At 42.4% G+C, this 18985-nt stretch overlaps 1 protein-coding gene across 1 annotated transcript in view; it reads right to left on the bottom strand.

The window, feature by feature from the left end:
• LOC110529582 (mannosyl-oligosaccharide 1,2-alpha-mannosidase IA) overlaps positions 1-18985 on the bottom strand; it is a 169122-nt gene that overhangs the window by 127613 nt on the left and 22524 nt on the right. The window contains exon 2 of the mRNA XM_021611921.3: positions 1455-1551. Coding sequence (XP_021467596.1) covers positions 1455-1551 — 97 coding nt within the window. The remainder of the gene's footprint in view (positions 1-1454; positions 1552-18985) is intronic.

Here is an 18985-nt window from a genome sequence, read left to right as displayed (position 1 = left end):
CACACAAAGAGAGGGAGGGGAGAGAAAGTGCAATGATAGTGTAGGTCTTAAAGTACATTTTCCCTTCCTATTGACTTTTTGAATTCTTCTGGAAAAATCAATTTTCATAATGTACACACTAGATATGGATCACGTTTAATTCAAGTCAAATATTAAAGCTGAAGTTTAACTTTGTTTAACCTTTGTGAATGAAACAGAAATGGTGTTAAATACCATCCAGAATGGGCCACCTCAACCAACTGCATACAGACCTGGGTGGTGGAACGATAAGCATCATTTATCCTTAATCTGAAAATGGAAGCGAGGTCATTTGAACATGGAGTATTCATTTAACTCCACAAATGAAAATCAACGATAGTGATGGCTATAACAAAGGGGTTGTAATACCTGTAAGAGGAACCAGCTGTGCTGAGTCATTGTTCTACTTCCATTCAGCAAGTACAGCATTTTAACAAAACCCAATATGCGGGGGTCGTTATGTAGTCCAAGCCAAGCAGTGTAATAGCAACCACACAGGAGGGGGTTGTTTATTTATGTTTGTGTAGAAACAAGAACACTGCAATCGTTCCATTTACCCAGGAGTCATGCAGAGGGATACAGTCTAGTATGTCCCACATGGGACAGAGAGATAGGAAGCAGCAACACTTATTAACACACACACCCACAAAATCTCAGAGACTACAGAGAGACTACCGAACAATGTACATCTATCTGGATCTATCAGTCAAGAGATACTTCTAGCAAACATATCAAAGCATAGGGAGTATTAAGAGCTTTCTCCAGTACAGAGGGGGGTGTTTACTAAAAGTTTCTCATGTGTAAAAGCAAAGGGTTTATTACTCAAAGTGTTTAGGATGAAATCCTCTGTACCAGCCAGAAAAAGTAGAGAGAAATTCTTCCATCAACCATACATCTTCAATAGAAGTCTACAGCAACAGCGATACATCTTCAATAGAAGTCTACAGCAACAGCGATACATCTTCAATAGAAGTCTACAGCAACAGCGATACATCTTCAATAGAAGTCTACAGCAACAGCGATACATCTTCAATAGAAGTCTACAGCAACAGCGATACATCTTCAATAGAAGTCTACAGCAACAGCGATACATCTTCAATAGAAGTCTACAGCAGCAACGATACATCTTCAATAGAAGTCTACAGCAGCAGCAATACCATCCACTAACAAAACAAGATTACAATTTGAGAAGACAATACAAATCATCTATTTAATCGGAGCCTCCCAGGCCTACTGGTAAAGACTCCAGACAGACTCAGCGATGCTCCATGTACCCTCTCCTCTCCCCGGCATGGCTGGCACCACAGGATTATTGATTGATAGCTTTGACTAATTGCCAGTTTGGTCCTAATCTGTAGGGCAAGGTCAATGGCAGTGAGGTTGGGCATGAATCAGCCTTCTGGGGGATTGAAGGGGACCTGGGGACAGATACTCACCAAACAGATTGCTGGAGTGGCCTTGCTTGGAAACAGGCCTCAGCTCATTAGATCCCCAGGCGTAGCGCTTGTAACTGTCCCAGGCAAATGTCATCATCTGTGGGCAGAGGGAGAGGAAGGGGGACAAGGGTGAGAAATAGGTTTAGGTCTAAGCAGATCTGTGAAGGGTGATTCACTTCCTATGGGTGTTTTGGTCATTGTGGGCAGGTTTCCAGCAAAGTATTTGACAGTTTTGTTAAATAAAGAGTGTAGGCCAATTTGTGAGATTATATAGACTTTAGGCTATTTTATGTTTGACAACATGTTGATTAGCTTACAGATATTAACTGTGCAGGGAAGTCTGTCAATCATTTAATAAACCTTGACATTAAAACAGGAAAAATCTATAAGACGTCTCAGTTTGATGTCTTCAGTGACCCTGGTGTAACCCGAGAGACATCGCATCCGACATTAATTCTGACATTTCCAAAAAGAATAATGATGCCAAGCTTTATGCGTCACAAGGCTGTTCTTCAAATCAGTGACTTCTGACAGTTTCTATTTTGGTCCCAAACACTATAACAGAAGCCGAATCCTCCTTAAAATCAATGGAATCATAGCCGAGAAACCCTGGAGATTACAGGATAAACCCTTTCCTTCTCTCTCCATGGTGACTCAACCCAGATGGAGTCAGATAAGCTGTTAAAAACAAGGACAGCTTTTCAAAGTTTTCAAATCTGAATGAAAAGGTATATTACTCACTTAAATCTATAAAAGTTGACTTTGTTGAGTGTCTGAGATTACGCTTACCATTTTAAATCGCAACACTACTGCATTTGGCTATAGCACAGTCCAACTTGAAGTTAGCATAGCATATGGGAAAATAACAGGCCAGAAATAATTAGGGCTATTGAAGTGATAAATTGGAAGGGAATGGGCTTTCCGGCTGCACTAACAATGCATCCCAACACAGTGCTAGTGCCTAATTCTCTCTCTGCACAGTCATATCTCAGTTCTCCTCTGCAGGGTAGCGACTACCAGTGTGTCCTCTAGTTTGTTGTTGGGAGGATTAGGCTGTAAGGGAGAAAAAGAGAAATATGCTGCCATTCTCTCCAGTTGATACAGAGAGACAGATTGAAGCGGAAATCCCCCTCGAGCAAAAGATGAGACCAGACAGAGATTAAAATATGTTTTCTCCAGGAATCTCAGCCGCTCAGATCCACATAGGGAGATGCGATCAACTGCACGCTGTCTATTGAAAATCACTAGCAAAACCATCTAAGTGGATGAGGGTAGCCACGATATCCCTGTTATCCCCATATCCTATGAAACAAATCTTTAGAGAATCAAGGGACAGAAACAATACAGTCCCTCTTAAGCGGAGCAGTGGGCCGTGAGATATTACTCATTGGTTTACAGATGAGTATTTTCTGGAGAGTTTTGTGAGATCGACACTTCTTTCTGCGATACTTAATCAAGCGAAGAATAACAAGAACACCAAACACAACGGCAAAAGTGTTTATTAATGATGTCTGCTCTGTCTGCTCTTCTTCTCATCATTTCTAATGATGAGATGATAATGCACAAGCTATAGTCTCCAAGATGGAAAGATTGGAATGAAATTGAGTGTTAAAAAGTAAATTGTTCGTGCCAGATAGAAGACATGAATTAGGAGGACCTACCCTTCACAGTCAGAATAGTTTAGCCTAAGTGTGAGTCTGTGTTTGGCTCAGTCCATCATGGAAAGTCCACTGTATAGGCTTAAGATTGTGGGAGAAACTTCGAGAGGGGCTCATAGTGTTGTTTATGGAAAGGCACCTCACCCTTTTTCCCCTTGATAAAATGTACCCAGCTCCACTACGCCTGGGCCTAAACAAACAGCCCCAGAACAACTTCTCATCCCTCTGTTAAAGGGCCCGCCTGTAGAGAATGCTGGTAGGAAGTAATTTACAGCACAGCGTGGACTCCCCATACCAGCCAGCAGTCTCCTACGGAAATTAGATTAGTTTATCGACTCCCACATAGAGAGGAAGAGAGAGAGATCTTGGCTCAATGAGTCCGGGGTTTAATTTACCCCGAAACTCTGGGCTCCACTCCCTTGTAGCCTCTCGGCGCTCACACCTCTCTTAGGCAACAGTGGTCCTGCTGAGGGGACGCCAGCAACAAGCCAGCGGTTCTGTTGGTTGGTGCAGCTAGTAGCTAGGCGACTGGGAGCCGGAGCCATTTGTCAGAGCCACTGAATTAGAAGCTGTGGAGAGATGGGAGGCATTGAACACAGGGCTGTATTGATTCTCATTCAGTAGTGCTAGGATTTGTTTGCAATAGAAAGCAGCAGGCTGTTCTGGTGGACTATTCCCTAATGGGAAAGGTTTTGTTCACTGTGGGTTACCTGTCTCCATCCAGACAGCTCTATTTTCAACCTCCTGCACAAAGCCTCGTCTTCCCGCAGCGCGGTCTGACTGGAGGCACAGGAACCGGCACAGCCAAGAGAGTTCTGCTCCTGCTCAGAAGGAGCGCCAGCCTCCCTGATTTACAAGGCTGTAATTGCTTTTCCAGTCAGGGTTTAATGCAAGCGTTTGAGTCAAAATGTAATCTCGTCATTCGTGGCTCTCTCGTGCTCTCTGCATGCTGTCTGTTGGCGGGCGGATCAGTGGCAGAAGCTTTCCCATTGTTTACTGCCGGCATTGTCTAGTCCAAAGACGTCACGGCAATACTGGAATGAGGTGACAGCCCAGATGTGATTACCGCAGCGACAGCGGGTGTTCAGAGGGGGGGGGGGGTGTTGGAGTTGAGGGAGAACATGTATCTTCTGCAGTGAGAAACAAACAAACTCAGTGCAGCAGAGATCATGCTGGCATATCACTAGGGCTCTCCTATATGGCATCTACAGGTGCCCTGGGGGTGCAGAGTAGGGGTGGGCACGGTTATTCAAATATCCAAACGGACGTTAGTATTCAAACACGTGTGTGAGTGTATTTTTTCTTGGCCTATTTTATCAATGAAAAGGCATTGGTCTTAATTAAATTAAATGATCCTTGTGACATAGTTACATGAAAGGTGTGTTGAGCTACTGCTGAGTATTTAGCCCTCCAGTCAGCCCTGCCAACAAACAGTATGCCATTTCCCACCCTTCAAATAACTATTACAGGCACATACCAAGAGGAGGACCTGACACAGATCAATGCCAAACTCTGACCAGAAAAAGTTTTTGTAACTTAAATCAAAATTCTGCTTCACTGTTGCCGTTAGCCAAAAACTACCGGAGAAAAGCAGCCTGCCCGCTGTTGTACTGCCCTCGGCATTTGCGTCAATCTGATTGGTCAAGAGAGTCGAGAGCAATTTGTTAGATTATTTTGAATTTCGACTAACCGGATATCCCAAAAAATGTCATGACATTATTTGAATAGTGAAATCATTTCAAATGCCCACCCCTATTGCAGATCTTTGTCGTCAGGTAACACATGCCTGTGCTCAAATACAGGGCTCTGAGGAGATAGGAGACAGAGAGACTTCTGAATGACTGTGTTTGGTCTCACAGATCAGAGGGTGTTTACGCAGCAGAGACAACTCTTTGACCTGCTGAGCCAGGCTAGATCTATGCAGGAGAGTCAGTCAGAAGGGACCTGAAAGTGGAGCTGGGAATAGTCTGCTTTTCTGTGTGTTAAGGGGATTAACCTCCCTCAGTGTGTTGTCCTTCTAAGACGATAGGGAGGGGGCAGAGCAGATCAAGGGCAGATGTCTATTGATTCATAAACAGCCCCAAGGGAGTGCTTTATTTTCTATAGGCCTACATACTGTAGGGTTGGTTGGAGAGTCAAGGGGGTCATGTGAGGACAAAACAGGGATGGGGCAGAGTGAAACTACCAACAGAACCACAAAGTCTGTGAATCACATGACTCATAACTGGCTATTCAAAAAGGCAAAGGAATCAAAGGGCTAAGCCTAATCATTAAAAACTATTCCTGCCCTCATGTCCGTTTCCATCCCCTAGCAGCATGTCCTCCATGTTCCTCTCATCGTTTCCCCGCTCTATTCTCTCTGCTGACCAGCCTGGAACATTCAGCTAGTTTGGGGAACCTGGGAAATAATCATCTGTTTGCCAAATTTCCATTTCCCTTACTCCCTGCTGTCAGACCACCCCCCTCATCTCATATTGAGGACTCTCAGAGCAGTGTGTGAAGGAAAGCAGAACTATGATGTGGAGAACGAACAAATATAATGAATAAAAACAGTCTTGGAAGCTCTAACTCTGGCAATTTGACTGGTAAACTCACAGGTACACTCGCAATGGCTGCCTGGTATTGTGATGCAATAATTTCCATTGTATTCTGGAGTGTTCTATCAACTGATAGTCCCCGTTTTTATTAGATAGAACATCACGGCCAAGGCCTGTGGGGAAAACAACCTGTGGTTACCCCATTGGCTCACAGCAAATACTTGGCCTTTTTCAAACAACATTTTCTTGTTGTCTGCTTGCTTTAGTAAATTAAAAAAACTACAGAAAAAAAGGTACGTCTAAACATTACATTTCAACATTGCCTGCACCTGAGTGTTCTCACTACTTAGAAAAACTTAACATTGTAGGGCTCATGCCCCTTTTCATGATGGTGCTAGCAGCCATGTGAGTAAGCGAGTGCTAGCTAGCTTTTACAATGGGGGTCAATAGGAAAGAGTTTTAATCACCAATTTCTGGGCATGGTCGAGGGGAATTTCTTATTATTACGTGAATATCAAGTCGGGGTATGCTGGATTGCCATGGTAATGTAGAATGTTCATTCAAATGATGTGGCTCATGCAATGGAATGTATGTTTTGTAATGTTAGTTGAGTTCAATCAACAAATCAGAGCACAAATTGAAGGGTACACTTCCTGCTTTTACTTCCTGGCATGAGTTCAGGTTAAAAATATACAGGATTCTAATATCCCATAACTCTTTCCGCCACTATTCAACAAGTGACCAGCTTCTGCATTTGGAATGACTGGGAGTGAATGGTGACAGCACAGAAAGTTTGCCATCAAAGTGAAAAATCAAACACAATTGTAGTGAATTTCAGATAACTATTCAGTGAACACATAGCATAACTACTTTACTGTCATTCTATTCATTTAGACGTTTTGAAAATAATCTACAGCCACTCTATTCATTCTATTTCTATAGTGTAGGAGCTCAGTGCCTTGGATGTTTCTGAAGGAGACGAGAGCCAGATAGACAGAGACAGACAGTGCCGGCAGCAGGCACAGAACACAGGGCTCAGGACAAGCAGCTGTAGGACAGGCGAGTTGGAGAAGATCCTCTTAGCAGAGCTTTTTTTTGCCTGGCTGAAGCTAATATGAAATATTGGAGGTGACAAATGTAGACCTTTGTTTCTTTGACAACTTGAATATAACTTGGAAGCCAATATAGTCAGTCCAGAGAGCGCTGCTGATAGGCGATATAGCTAATGGGAGTACGGCACAAAGAACTGCTTGCTTGAGAGCACTGGACGTGTAGCCTATTCTTTGATCATTAAAAGTGCATATGATGAAATCACTGCCATCATTATGTAAATGCAGCCAAGCATAGAAATCTAAATCATCAGCAACATGACTGTAGCTGACTATTTTCTCTGGAGGATCAGGTTAGTGAAACTTTAAAGGGAGGGAAGTCTCACTGCTGTTTCATGATGGATCTGCACTTCTGCAGCACACCCTAAAATCTATTTTCCTCATCTCAAGCGTCTCATGCACATTCAGTACCTTATCCTCTCTGCCCGGCACGAATCACCTATTCCCACAAGGAGCCTCACAGGACCAACTACGCTCAGCATCACTAATTCATAATATTCCCACCAGCCCCTGACAACTTCACAGGGAGCCATGCCGTATGTGGCCCAAAACCACAGGGAGCCATGCCGTATGTGGCCCACAACCACAGGGAGCCATGCCGTATGTGGCCCACAACCACAGGGAGCCATGCCGTATGTGGCCCACAACCACAGGGAGCCATGCAGTATGTGACTCACAACCACACGAGCCATGCTGTATGTGGTCCACAACCACAAGGAGCCATGCAGTATGTGGCCCACAACCACAAGGAGCCATGCAGTATGTGGTCCACAACCACAAGGAGCCATGCAGTATGTGGTCCACAACCACAAGGAGCCATGCAGTATGTGGCCCACAACCACACCTAGCCATGCCGTATGTGGCCCACAACCACAGGGAGCAATGCCGTATGTGGCCCACAACCACAGGGAGCAGTGCCGTATGTGGCCCACAACCACAGGGAGCAATGCCGTATGTGGCCCACAACCACACGGAGCCATGCAGAATGTGGCCCACAACCACAGGGAGCCATGCAATATGTGGCCCACAACCACACGGAGCCATGCAGTATGTGGCCCACAACCACACGGAGCCATGCAGTATGTGGCCCACAACCACACGGAGCCTTGCAGAATGTGGCCCACGACCACAGGGAGCCATGCAGTATGTAGCCCACAACCACAGGGAGCCATGCAGTATGTGGCCCACAACCACAGGGAGCCATGCAGTATGTGGCCCACAACCACAGGGAGCCATGCCGTATGTGGCCCACAACCACAAGGAGCCATGCCGTATGTGGCCCACAACTACACAGTCCCAACTACACAGTGTATGATGTTAGGGGCTGCTGGGAACTGAATTGTTGTAGAGAATAGCATTAGCATAGCCTAGCACCACTCCCCATTAAATCCATTCTTTGTTTGCGCTCCTTGCACAGGTAGATAAACACCTTTAAAACAAAATGCCACATTTCCATCAATGTCCTTATCATCTGTAATAAGACTAAGTGAACAAATAGCAGTCAAAGACAGCCATCTTGGCCGTAACATTGGGCTAGTGAGTGAGAGAGACAAGCACAAGAAGCAACAGCTCCTGATAGTCAGCTATGCTCTTAGTGTAGTTAAAACCAGTCTGCAGGAGCACAAGTCTTCAGCAACAGACAATAACAATATCTGTGTCATTGTTTTCACTCTGGGGTCTAGTAAACAAGACTGCAGCCTCTTGTCAGGATCATCATGTATCCCAGTTAGCCAGGTTGTACAGCCTTCCAGAGTCTTCACCAGATTAGAAGGCAGTAAGCTGTTCATCCCATTCCTCAATCAATTCTCAGCATGGCACTGCTTCTGCTGCCTCCCACCTGCTCCACACACAGACCACACTAGCCACACAATCTGTTCACATCATGAAGAGTAGGTACTTTCACTGCTCTGTGTGTGTGTTGTATATGCTACATTATGCAAGCTGTAATGTGAGAGAGTCCCTGCATGAACATGTTTTTCCCTTGACACACATTCAAGCACACACTGATTCAAGGCTGTTACGGAACAACAGATGCAGGCTAATTGAAGGAAACATAATCTAATTGTGGAAGAATTCATCAAACACAGAACAGGAAGTGTCCCCCAGGACAGTCCAGGTAGGTACTGTAGGAGAGTCTCAGAGAAGCCCTCAGATGAAGCATAGTGTCCCAATGGAGATGGATTCACACCAGTGTGGTGGATCAGAATGGTACAGGTATCCTTTTGATGTAATTATACCTGATATTCCAATCTATTTTATTGCATTCCATGTTTCATTGCTGTGTGTGTTGGGCAATTCCACGATAAAGGAATGGCGCTGAGACGCAAAAGACATTGATTTCAAAGTTTAATAAACCATACAACTCTATGCACAAGGACCACTTTTAACAATTTACACTGAAAATTATACAAAAACACTGGAAGAACTGTGCAGATACAAAGTTTGGCAAAACCATTTTGGTCAAATCTCCCCCTCAGTTTTTATGCGTCCACGTTTTCCCAAAACTCTAAAATATCTGCTCCCAATGAAGATTCAACTACGTCTGCAGAAAGAATAGGGTGTCAGCTATGACATCACACACTGACTTTGAATCTATTTTGGCTATTGAACTACAGTACATGAAGTGGATTTACACCCTGTAACGGAATTGCGGTAACCGAATTTCATCATGGGTCCCCGATAGAGATCGACCGATTATGATTTTTCAACGCCGATACCGATTATTGGAGTGCCAAAAAAAGAGTACCAAAAAACACATTGACAACAGCTACCCTCGAAGCATCATTACCCATCGCTCCACAAAAGCCACAGCCTTTGCAGAGCAAGGGGAACAACTACTGCAAGTCTCAGAGCGAGTGAGGTTTGAAACGCTATTAGCGCGCACCCCGCTAACTAGCTAGCCATTTCACATCGGTTACACCAGCCTAATCTTGGGAGTTGATAGGCTTGAAGTCAAACAGGGCAATGCTTGAAGCATTGCGAAGAGCTGCTGCAAAATGCACGAAAGTGCTGTTTGAATGAATGCTTACGAGCCTGATGCTGCCTACCATCGCTCAGTCAGACTGCTCTATCAAATATCAAATCATAGACTTAATTATAAGTCTAAATATTGCTGTTACATTGTACAACCTTCAATGTTATGTCATACAAAATTCTGGTAAATTAGTTTACAACGAGCCAGGCGGCCCAAACTGTTGCATATACCCTGACTCTGCGTGCAATGAATGCAAGAGAAGTGACACAATTTCACCTGGTTAATATTGCCTGCTAACCTGGATTTATTTTAGCTAAATATGCAGGTTTAAAAATATATACAGTGCCTTGCGAAAGCATTTGGCCCCCTTGAACTTTGCGACCTTTTGCCACATTTCAGGCTTCAAACAAAAAGATATAAAACTGTATTTTTTTGTGAAGAATCAACAACAAGTGGGACAGAATCATGAAGTGGAACGACATTTATTGGATATTTCAAACTTTTTTAACAAATCAAAAACTGAAAAATTGGGCGTGCAAAATTATTCAGCCCCTTAAGGTTAATACTTTGTAGCGCCACCTTTTGCTGCGATTACAGCTGTAAGTCGCTTGGGGTATGTCTCTATCAGTTTTGCACATTGAGAGACTGAAATTTTTTCCCATTCCTCCTTGCAAAACAGCTCGAGCTCAGTGAGGTTGGATGGAGAGCATTTGTGAACAGCAGTTTTCAGTTCTTTCCACAGATTCTCGATTGGATTCAGGTCTGGACTTTGACTTGGCCATTCTAACACCTGGATATGTTTATTTTTGAACCATTCCATTGTAGATTTTTATACGGAGACTTGATTACACACAGGTGGATTGTATTTATCATCATTAGTCATTTAGGTCAACATTGGATCATTCAGAGATCCTCACTGAACTTCTGGAGAGAGTTTGCTGCACTGAAAGTAAAGGGGCTGAATAATTTTGCACGCCCAATTTTTCAGTGTTTGATTTGTTAAAAAGGTTTGAAATATCCAATAAATGTCGTTCCACTTCATGATTGTGTCCCACTTGTTGTTGATTCCTCACAAAAAAATACAGTTTTATATCTTTATATTTGAAGCCTGAACTGTGGCAAAAGGTCGCAAAGTTCAAGGGGGCCGAATACTTTCGCAAGGCACTGTACTTCTGTGTATTGATTTTAAGAAAGGCATTGATGTTTATGGTTAGGTACACGTTGGAGCACCGACAGTCCTTTTCGCGAATGCCCACCGCATCGATTATATGCAACGCAGGACACGCTAGATAAACTAGTAATATCATCAACCATGTGTAGTTAACTAGTGATTATGATTGATCAATTGATTGTTTTTTAAGATAAGTTTAATGCTAGCTAGCAACTTACCTTGGCTTCTTACTGCATTCGTGTAACAGGCAGGCTCCTCGTGGAGTGCAATGTAGTTAGAGCGTTGGACTAGTTAACTGTAAGGTTGCAAAATTGAATCCCCGAGCTGACAAGGTAAAATTCTGTCGTTCTGCCCCTGAACAAGGCAGTTAACCCACCGTTCCTAGGCCGTCATTGAATATAAGAATGTGTTCTTAACTGACTTGCCTAATTAAATAAAGGTGTTTTTAAAAATTAAATAAAAACATTATTGGGGGCCAAATCGGTGTCCAAAAATATCGATTTCCGATTGTTATGAAAACTTGAAATCGTCCCCAATTAATCGGCCATTCCGGTTAATCAGTCGACCTCTAGTCCGTGATCTGTACTACACAGAAATGCATAATTAAGGATATGAATGTCATTCTCTTCATGGTGATGTATCCTAAATGGGTACACAAAAAGGTATACATTTGCATATTTGAGAATTATTCTACACACTGGCTATTATTTTAAATGAGCTCTGCCTTCAAACAAGACCAAATTTGGTTGGTCTGGACCAAATCTGAACCAATCATAGACATCTGTGTTTCACAAGTTTGAATCTCAAAGTACAGCACAGTAGAGCTCAGTGCAATATAGTTCAATACAATATATTTAGGTACAGTAGAGTACATTATAGAGTACTCTACTATCCTTTACTGTGTCAGTGTTTTCCATTAGCGCCGGCTGTAAGACTCATTTTCAGCTGGGTATGTTTTCCACTTAAATTAACTAGGCTACTTTTCAATTTGCCAGTCAGAAAAGAGTCTGCTGAGGCCTCTTCCGCTAAAATGAATCTTCTAGCATCTATTGATAGGACAGTCGCCTGTCAGTCACAGAGTGAGCGATGACAGGGAAACACTGCTGGTGTGACAGTCTGCTGTCTGTCCCGTCTCTTGGTGCCTGGGTGTGGTATCTTCTGTCAAATGTACTTGCGCTGAGGGAGAGAGAATGAATGTGCATATGTCCCATATAATCTGGTAATGATGAGTTGAAATCCACCTATTGTGTTCATTTATTTTCTTTGGCATGCAGGGTCTGACATTAAGGGGCCAGTAAAAACATGTCAGTCGGGCCTGTGGATCTCGTAACTTTCACCCCATTTTTGCATTCCAGTTCCAGATTTACCTGCTCTGTCGCAGTCTACCATTGAAAATCATTGAAGACTAAACGTGCACATTTCATGCTATTTGTATTTGAGCAATATGATTGGCCACTCTCTTCTCGAGCATTACATGAGCTGATGCCGTCACACAGCATACCCAAGCTGGCATCAATCATCACCCATCAATCTACTCGCTGAGCTTATTTATTTTAGGTAAAGTGCTTCGCAAATGTAAACGTTCAATAGTGAACATGCTAAGAATATGCTGGCTATGGTTTATAGTCTACACAAAGAAAGCTACAAAAAGACATCCAGAGTTCATCTTGGCCAGTCTACTGTAGCCATGTCGATATCTCTTTGGGAACGTCTGTCTTAAATGGGCAGCGTCCTATTTTCTAATCTTCTCAAAAAACAACATAAAATGAATGCAAATGTTACAAGCAAAATATAGAATAGAAAATGATTTGCATTGCTAAATTATATAACACAGGCATTGTTTTAAGATGGTCATACCAATGATTATTTAGCATTTTAGGAACCCTTTAGGTATAAAAGCTTGACTAGTTTAAAAAAGGTGTCGAACTGACTGAATAAAGTATCTCATATATCCTTGCCATTCATAAATCATACAATGTCCATGGTATCGCATCGGGACAAGTAAGCTAAAGATCTCGTTTGTATTTTCGATATGAAGTCCATCAGGACATGCCAGAGGGTGATGTTAAAGTGAGTGATTTGTCAGTAGCCTACTGAATTGCATCATTAAGAGAGTTATTCATTTGGCATCCTTACTTGCACAATGGTAGGCTTTCGGTGAATGTCAGCAGATAAATGATATAAACATTCGACGAAGATGGTGAATCCCCCTCACAGAAGGAAGGGGTTGACTAGTGGAGAGAGAGCCTCAATCTTGTCCAAAAGAAGATAAAAGAAAACAGATTGAATTGTTTTAAAAGCTAATGATAAGTACATGGTATTTTCAAATATATTCCTATAGGTCTACTGATTTAATCAAAGTGTAGACAATGGAGTAATCAACTGTTGCTTTTTGTGTAGCAAAGCACATGTTTAACACCTGCATCATTCTTCAAATCATACCTGTATTGCAGATAGCTGAGAAAATACCTCTTAAAAGAAAGTTTGAAGCACGTGGAAGTCAGAAGACTCAGGCTCAGTCCAATCAAAATTCAGTTTTGTCTGTGTTTTATATCATATTGTACAACAGCTGATGAAAGTGTAAAAATTTGATCAGTGATATTTCCTGATAGTTGCTGGTTGAAAATACAATCTAGCATTAGAATGTACCACCAAACTAGAGCTTGTTTGGCAAAAATGTCACTGTACACTGCTGTACTAAACCCTACTGTATCCTATTTTTCTAACTTAATTGAGGAAAATAAGAACAATCCGAAATTCCTTTTTGATACTGTTGCAAAGCTAACTAAAAAGCAGCATTCCCCAAGAGAGGATGACTTTCACTTTAGCAGTGATAAATTCATGAACTTCTTTGAGGAAAAGATTATGATTATTAGAAAGCAAATTACGGACTCCTCTTTAAATCTGCGTATTCCTTCAAAGCTCAGTTGTCCTGAGTCTGCACAACTCTGCCAGGACCTAGGATCAAGAGAGACGCTCAATTGTTTTAGTACTATATCTCTTGACACAATGATGAAAATAATCATGGCCTCTAAACCTTCAAGCTGCATACTGGACCCTATTCCAACTAAACTACTGAAAGAGCTGTTTCCTGTGCTTGGCCCTCCTATGTTGAACATAATAAACGGCTCTCTATCCACCGGATGTGTACCAAACTCACTAAAAGTGGCAGTAATAAAACCTCTCTTGAAAAAGCCAAACCTTGACCCAGAAAACATAAAAAACTAATCGGCCTATATCGAATCTTCCATTCCTCTCAACATTTTTAGAAAAGGCTGTTGCGCAGCAACTCACTGCCTTCCTGAAGACAAACAATGTATACGAAATGCTTCAGTCTGGTTTTAGACCCCATCATAGCACTGAGACGGCACTTGTGAAGGTGGTGAATGACATTTTAATGGCATCGGACCGAGGCTCTGCATCTGTCCTCGTGCTCCGAGACCTTAGTGCTGCTTTTGATACCATCGATCACCACATTCTTTTGGAGAGATTGGAAACCCAAATTGGTCTACACGGACAAGTTCTGGCCTGGTTTAGATCTTATCTGTCGGAAAGATATCAGTTTGTCTCTGTGAATGGTTTGTCCTCTGACAAATCAACTGTAGATTTCGGTGTTCCTCAAGGTTCAGTTTTAGGACCACTATTGTTTTCACTACATATTTTACCTCTTGGGGATGTTATTCGAAAACATAATGTTAACTTTCACTGCTATGCAGATGACACACAGCTGTACATTTCAATGAAACATGGTGAAGCCCCAAAATTGCCCTTGCTAGAAGCATGTGTTTCAGACATAAGGAAGTGGATGGCTGCAAACTTTCTACTTTTAAACTCGGACAAAACAGAGATGCTTGTTCTAGGTCCCAAGAAACAAAGAGATCTTCTGTTGAATCTAAAAACTAATCTTAATGGTTGTACAGTCGTCTCAAATAAAACTGTGAAGGACCTCGGCGTTACTCTGGACCCTGATCTCTCTTTTGAAGAACATATCAAGACCATTTCAAGGACAGCTTTTTTCCATCTACGTAACATTGCAAAAATCAGAAACTTTCTGTCCAAAAATGCAGAAAAATTAATCCATGCTTTTGTCACTTCTAGGTTAGACTACTGCAATGCTCTACTTTCCGGCTACCCGGATAAAGCACTAAATAAAGTTCAGTTAGTGCTTAATACAACTGCTAGAATCCTGACTAGAACCAAAAAAATGGATCATATTACTCCAGTGCTAGCCTCCCTACACTGGCTTCCTGTTAAGGCAAGGGCTGATTTCAAGGTTTTACTGCTAATCTACAAAGCATTACATGGGCTTGCTCCTACCTATCTTTCCGATTTGGTCCTGCCGTACATACCTACACATCACAAGACGCAGGCCTCCTAATTGTCCCTAGAATTTCTAAGCAAACAGCTGGAGGCAGGGCTTTCTCCTATAGAGCTCCATTTTTATGGAATGGTCTGCCTACCCATGTGAGAGACGGAGACTCGGTCTCAACCTTTAAGTCTTTATTGAAGACTCATCTCTTCAGTAGGTCCTATGATTGAGTGTAGTCTGGCCCAGGAGTGGGAAGGTGAACGGAAAGGCTCTGGAGCAACGAACCGCCCTTGCTGTCTCTGCCTGGCCGGTTCCCCTCTTTTCACTGGGATTCTCTGCCTCTAACCCTATTACAGGGGCTGAGTCACTGGCTTACTGGGGCTCTCTCATGCCGTCCCTGGAGGGGGTGCGTCACCTGAGTGGGTTGATTCACTGATGTGGTCATCCTGTCTGGGTTCAATCAGTATTGTTGTAATTGTCATTATTACAAATAAATTAAATGTAACCGTGAGGAGAACAAGTATTTGAGACACTGCCGATTTTGCAGGTTTTCCTACTTACAAAGCATGTAGAGGTCTGTCATTTTTATCATAGGTACACTTCAACTGTGAGAGACGGTATCTAAAACAAAAATCCAGAAAATCACATTGTATGATTTTTATGTAATTAATTTGCATTTTATTGCATGACATAAGTATTTGATACATCAGAAAACCAGAACTTAATATTTGGTACAGAAACCTTTGTTTGCAATTACAGAGATCATACGTTTCCTGTAGTTCTTGACCAGGTTTGCACACACTGCAGCAGGGATTTTGGCCCACTCCTCCATACAGACCTTCTCCAGATCCTTCAGGTTTCGGGGCTGTCGCTTGGCAATGCAGACTTTCGGCTCCCTCCAAAGATGTTCTATTGGGTTCAGGTCTGGAGACTGGCTAGGCCACTCCAGGGCCTTGAGCTGCGTCTTACAGAGCCACTCTTTAGTTGCCCTGGCTGTGTGTTTCGGGTCGTTGTCATGCTGGAAGACCCAGCCACAACCCATCTTCAATGCTCTTACTGAGGGAAGGAAGTTGTTGGCCAAGATCTCGCGATACATGGCCCCATCCATTCTCCCCTCAATACGGTGCAGTCGTCCTGTCCCCTTTGCAGAAAAGCATCCCCAAAGAATGATGTTTCCACCTCCATGCTTCACGGTTGGGATGGTGTTCTTCTTCCTCCAAACACAGCGAGTGGAGTTTAGACCAAAAAGCTCTATTTTTGTCTCATCAGACCACATGACCTTCTCCCATTCCTCCTCTGGATCATCCAGATGGTCATTGGCAAACTTCAGACGGGCCTGGACATGCGCTGGCTTGAGCAGGGAGACCTTGCGTGCCCCTCAGGATTTTAATCCATGACGGCGTAGTGTGTTACTAATGGTTTTCTTTGAGACTGTGGTCCCAGCTCTCTTCAGGTCTTCGACCAAGTCCTGCCGTGTAGTTCTGGGCTGATCCCTCAACTTCCTCATGATCATTGATGCCCCACGAGGTGAGATCTTGCATGGAGCGCCAGACCGAGGGTGATTGACCGTCATCTTGAACTTCTTCCATTTTCTAATAATTGCGCCAACAGTTGTTGCCTTCTCACCAAGCTGCTTGCCTATTGTCCTGTAGCCCATCCCAGCCTTGTGCAGGTCTACAATTTTATCCCTGATGTCCTTACACAGCTCTCTGGTCTTGGTTATTGTGGAGAGGTTGGAGTCTGTTTGATTGAGTGTGTGGACAGGTGTCTTTTATACAAGTAACGAGTTCAAACAGGTGCAGTTAATACAGGTAATGAGTGGAGAACAGGAGGGCTTCTTAAAGAAAAACTAACAGGTCTGTGAGAGCCAGAATTCTTACTGGTTGGTAGGTGATCAAATACTTATGTCATGCAATAACATGCAAATTAATTACTTAACAATCATACAATGTGATTTTCTGAATTTTTGTTTTAGATTCCATCTCTCACAGTTGAAGTGTACCTATGATAAAAATTACAGACCTCTACATGCTTTGTTAGTAGGAAAACCTGCAAAATCGGCAGTGTATCAAATACTTGTTCTCCCCACTGTGTGTGTGTGTGTGTGTGTGTATGTATATTTATTTTATTTTATTACATTTTTTTTTTTAAATATATATATATATATATATATATATATATATATATATATTTTTTTTTATCGGCCAATTAATCGGTATCGGAAAAAAAATCATAAAATCGGTCGACCTCTACTGGACAATAATCAAGATTAGACAAAACTAGATCATGCAGAACTTGCGTTTTGGAGTGTGGTGTCAAAAAAAGGAGAGCATCTCTTCATTACGACCAGACCTCTCCCCATCTTTACAACCATTGAATCTATATGTTTTGACCATGACAGTTTACAATCTAAGGTAACGCCAAGTAATTTAGTCTCCTCAACTTGTTCAACAGCCACACCATTCATTACCAGATTCACTTGAGGTCTAGCACTTAAGGAATGATTTGTACCAAATACAATGCTCTTAGTTTTACATATGTTCGGGACCAGTTTATTACTGGCCACCCATTCCAAAACTGACTGCAACTCTGTTAACCTCTAGTGACACCCCATCCCGTGAACGGGACCATTGTCATCATCTGACACACAATTAGCATAACGCAATGGACATAAATATTACTAGAAAATATTCCTATTCATGAAAATAGGAATATTGTCACCTCAGATTTTCAAAATATGCTTTACAGCCAAAGCTAGACAAGCATTTGTGTAAGTTTATCGATAGCCTAGCATAGCATTTTGTCCAGCTAGCAGCAGGTAACTTGGTCACGGAAATCAGAAAAGCAATCAAATTAAATTGTTTAACTTTGATGAGCTTCGGATGTTTTCACTCACGAGACTCCCAGTTAGATAGCAAATGTTCCTTTTTTCCAAAAATATTATTTTTGTAGGCGAAATAGCTCCGTTTGTTCTTCACGTTTGGCTGAGAAATCGTCCGGAAATTGCAGTCACGAAAACGGCGAAAAATATTCCAAATTAGCTCCATAATATCGACAGAAACATGGCAAACGTTGTTTATAATCAATCCTCAAGGTGTTTTTCAAATATCTATTCGATAATATATCCATCGGGACAATTCGTTTTTCAGTAGGACCGATTGGAGTAATGGCTACCTCTGTATTTTACGCAAGAATCTCTCTGGGAGCATCAGGTGACCACTTGCGCAATGTAGCCGCCTACGGGTATTCTTCAACATAAATGCGTAAAACTACGTCACAATGCTGTAGACACCTTCGGGAATACGGAGAAAGAGTAATCTGGTTGATAGCCCATTCACTGCTCAATAGGGACACATTGGAACGCAGCACTTTCAAAACGAGGCACTTCCGGATAGGATTTTTCTCAGGCTTTCGCCTGCATCATCAGTTCTGTTATACTCACAGACAATATTTTTACAGTTTTGGAAACTTTAGAGTGTTTTCTATCCTAAGCTGTCAATTATATGCATATTCTAGCATCTTGTCCTGACAAAATATCCCGTTTACTACGGGAACGTTTTTTTTTCCGAAAATGAAAATACTGCCCCCTAGTCACAAAAGGTTAAGGGTTTTAGTGACTTCATTAGCTGTGTTTGCTGATGCGTATATGGTTGAATCATCAGCATACATGGACACACATCATTTGTTTAATGTCAGTGACAGGTCATTGGTAAAAATATAAAAGAGTAGAAGGCCTAGAGAGCTGCCCTGCGGTACACCACACTTTACATGTT

The sequence above is a fragment of the Oncorhynchus mykiss genome, chromosome 8 (assembly GCF_057628025.1).
Source record: "Oncorhynchus mykiss isolate SJ-2025 chromosome 8, ASM5762802v1, whole genome shotgun sequence".
NCBI lineage: Eukaryota > Metazoa > Chordata > Actinopteri > Salmoniformes > Salmonidae > Oncorhynchus > Oncorhynchus mykiss.
Note: the sequence above shows the minus strand (reverse complement) of the source record. Positions and strands in the feature narration are given on the sequence as shown.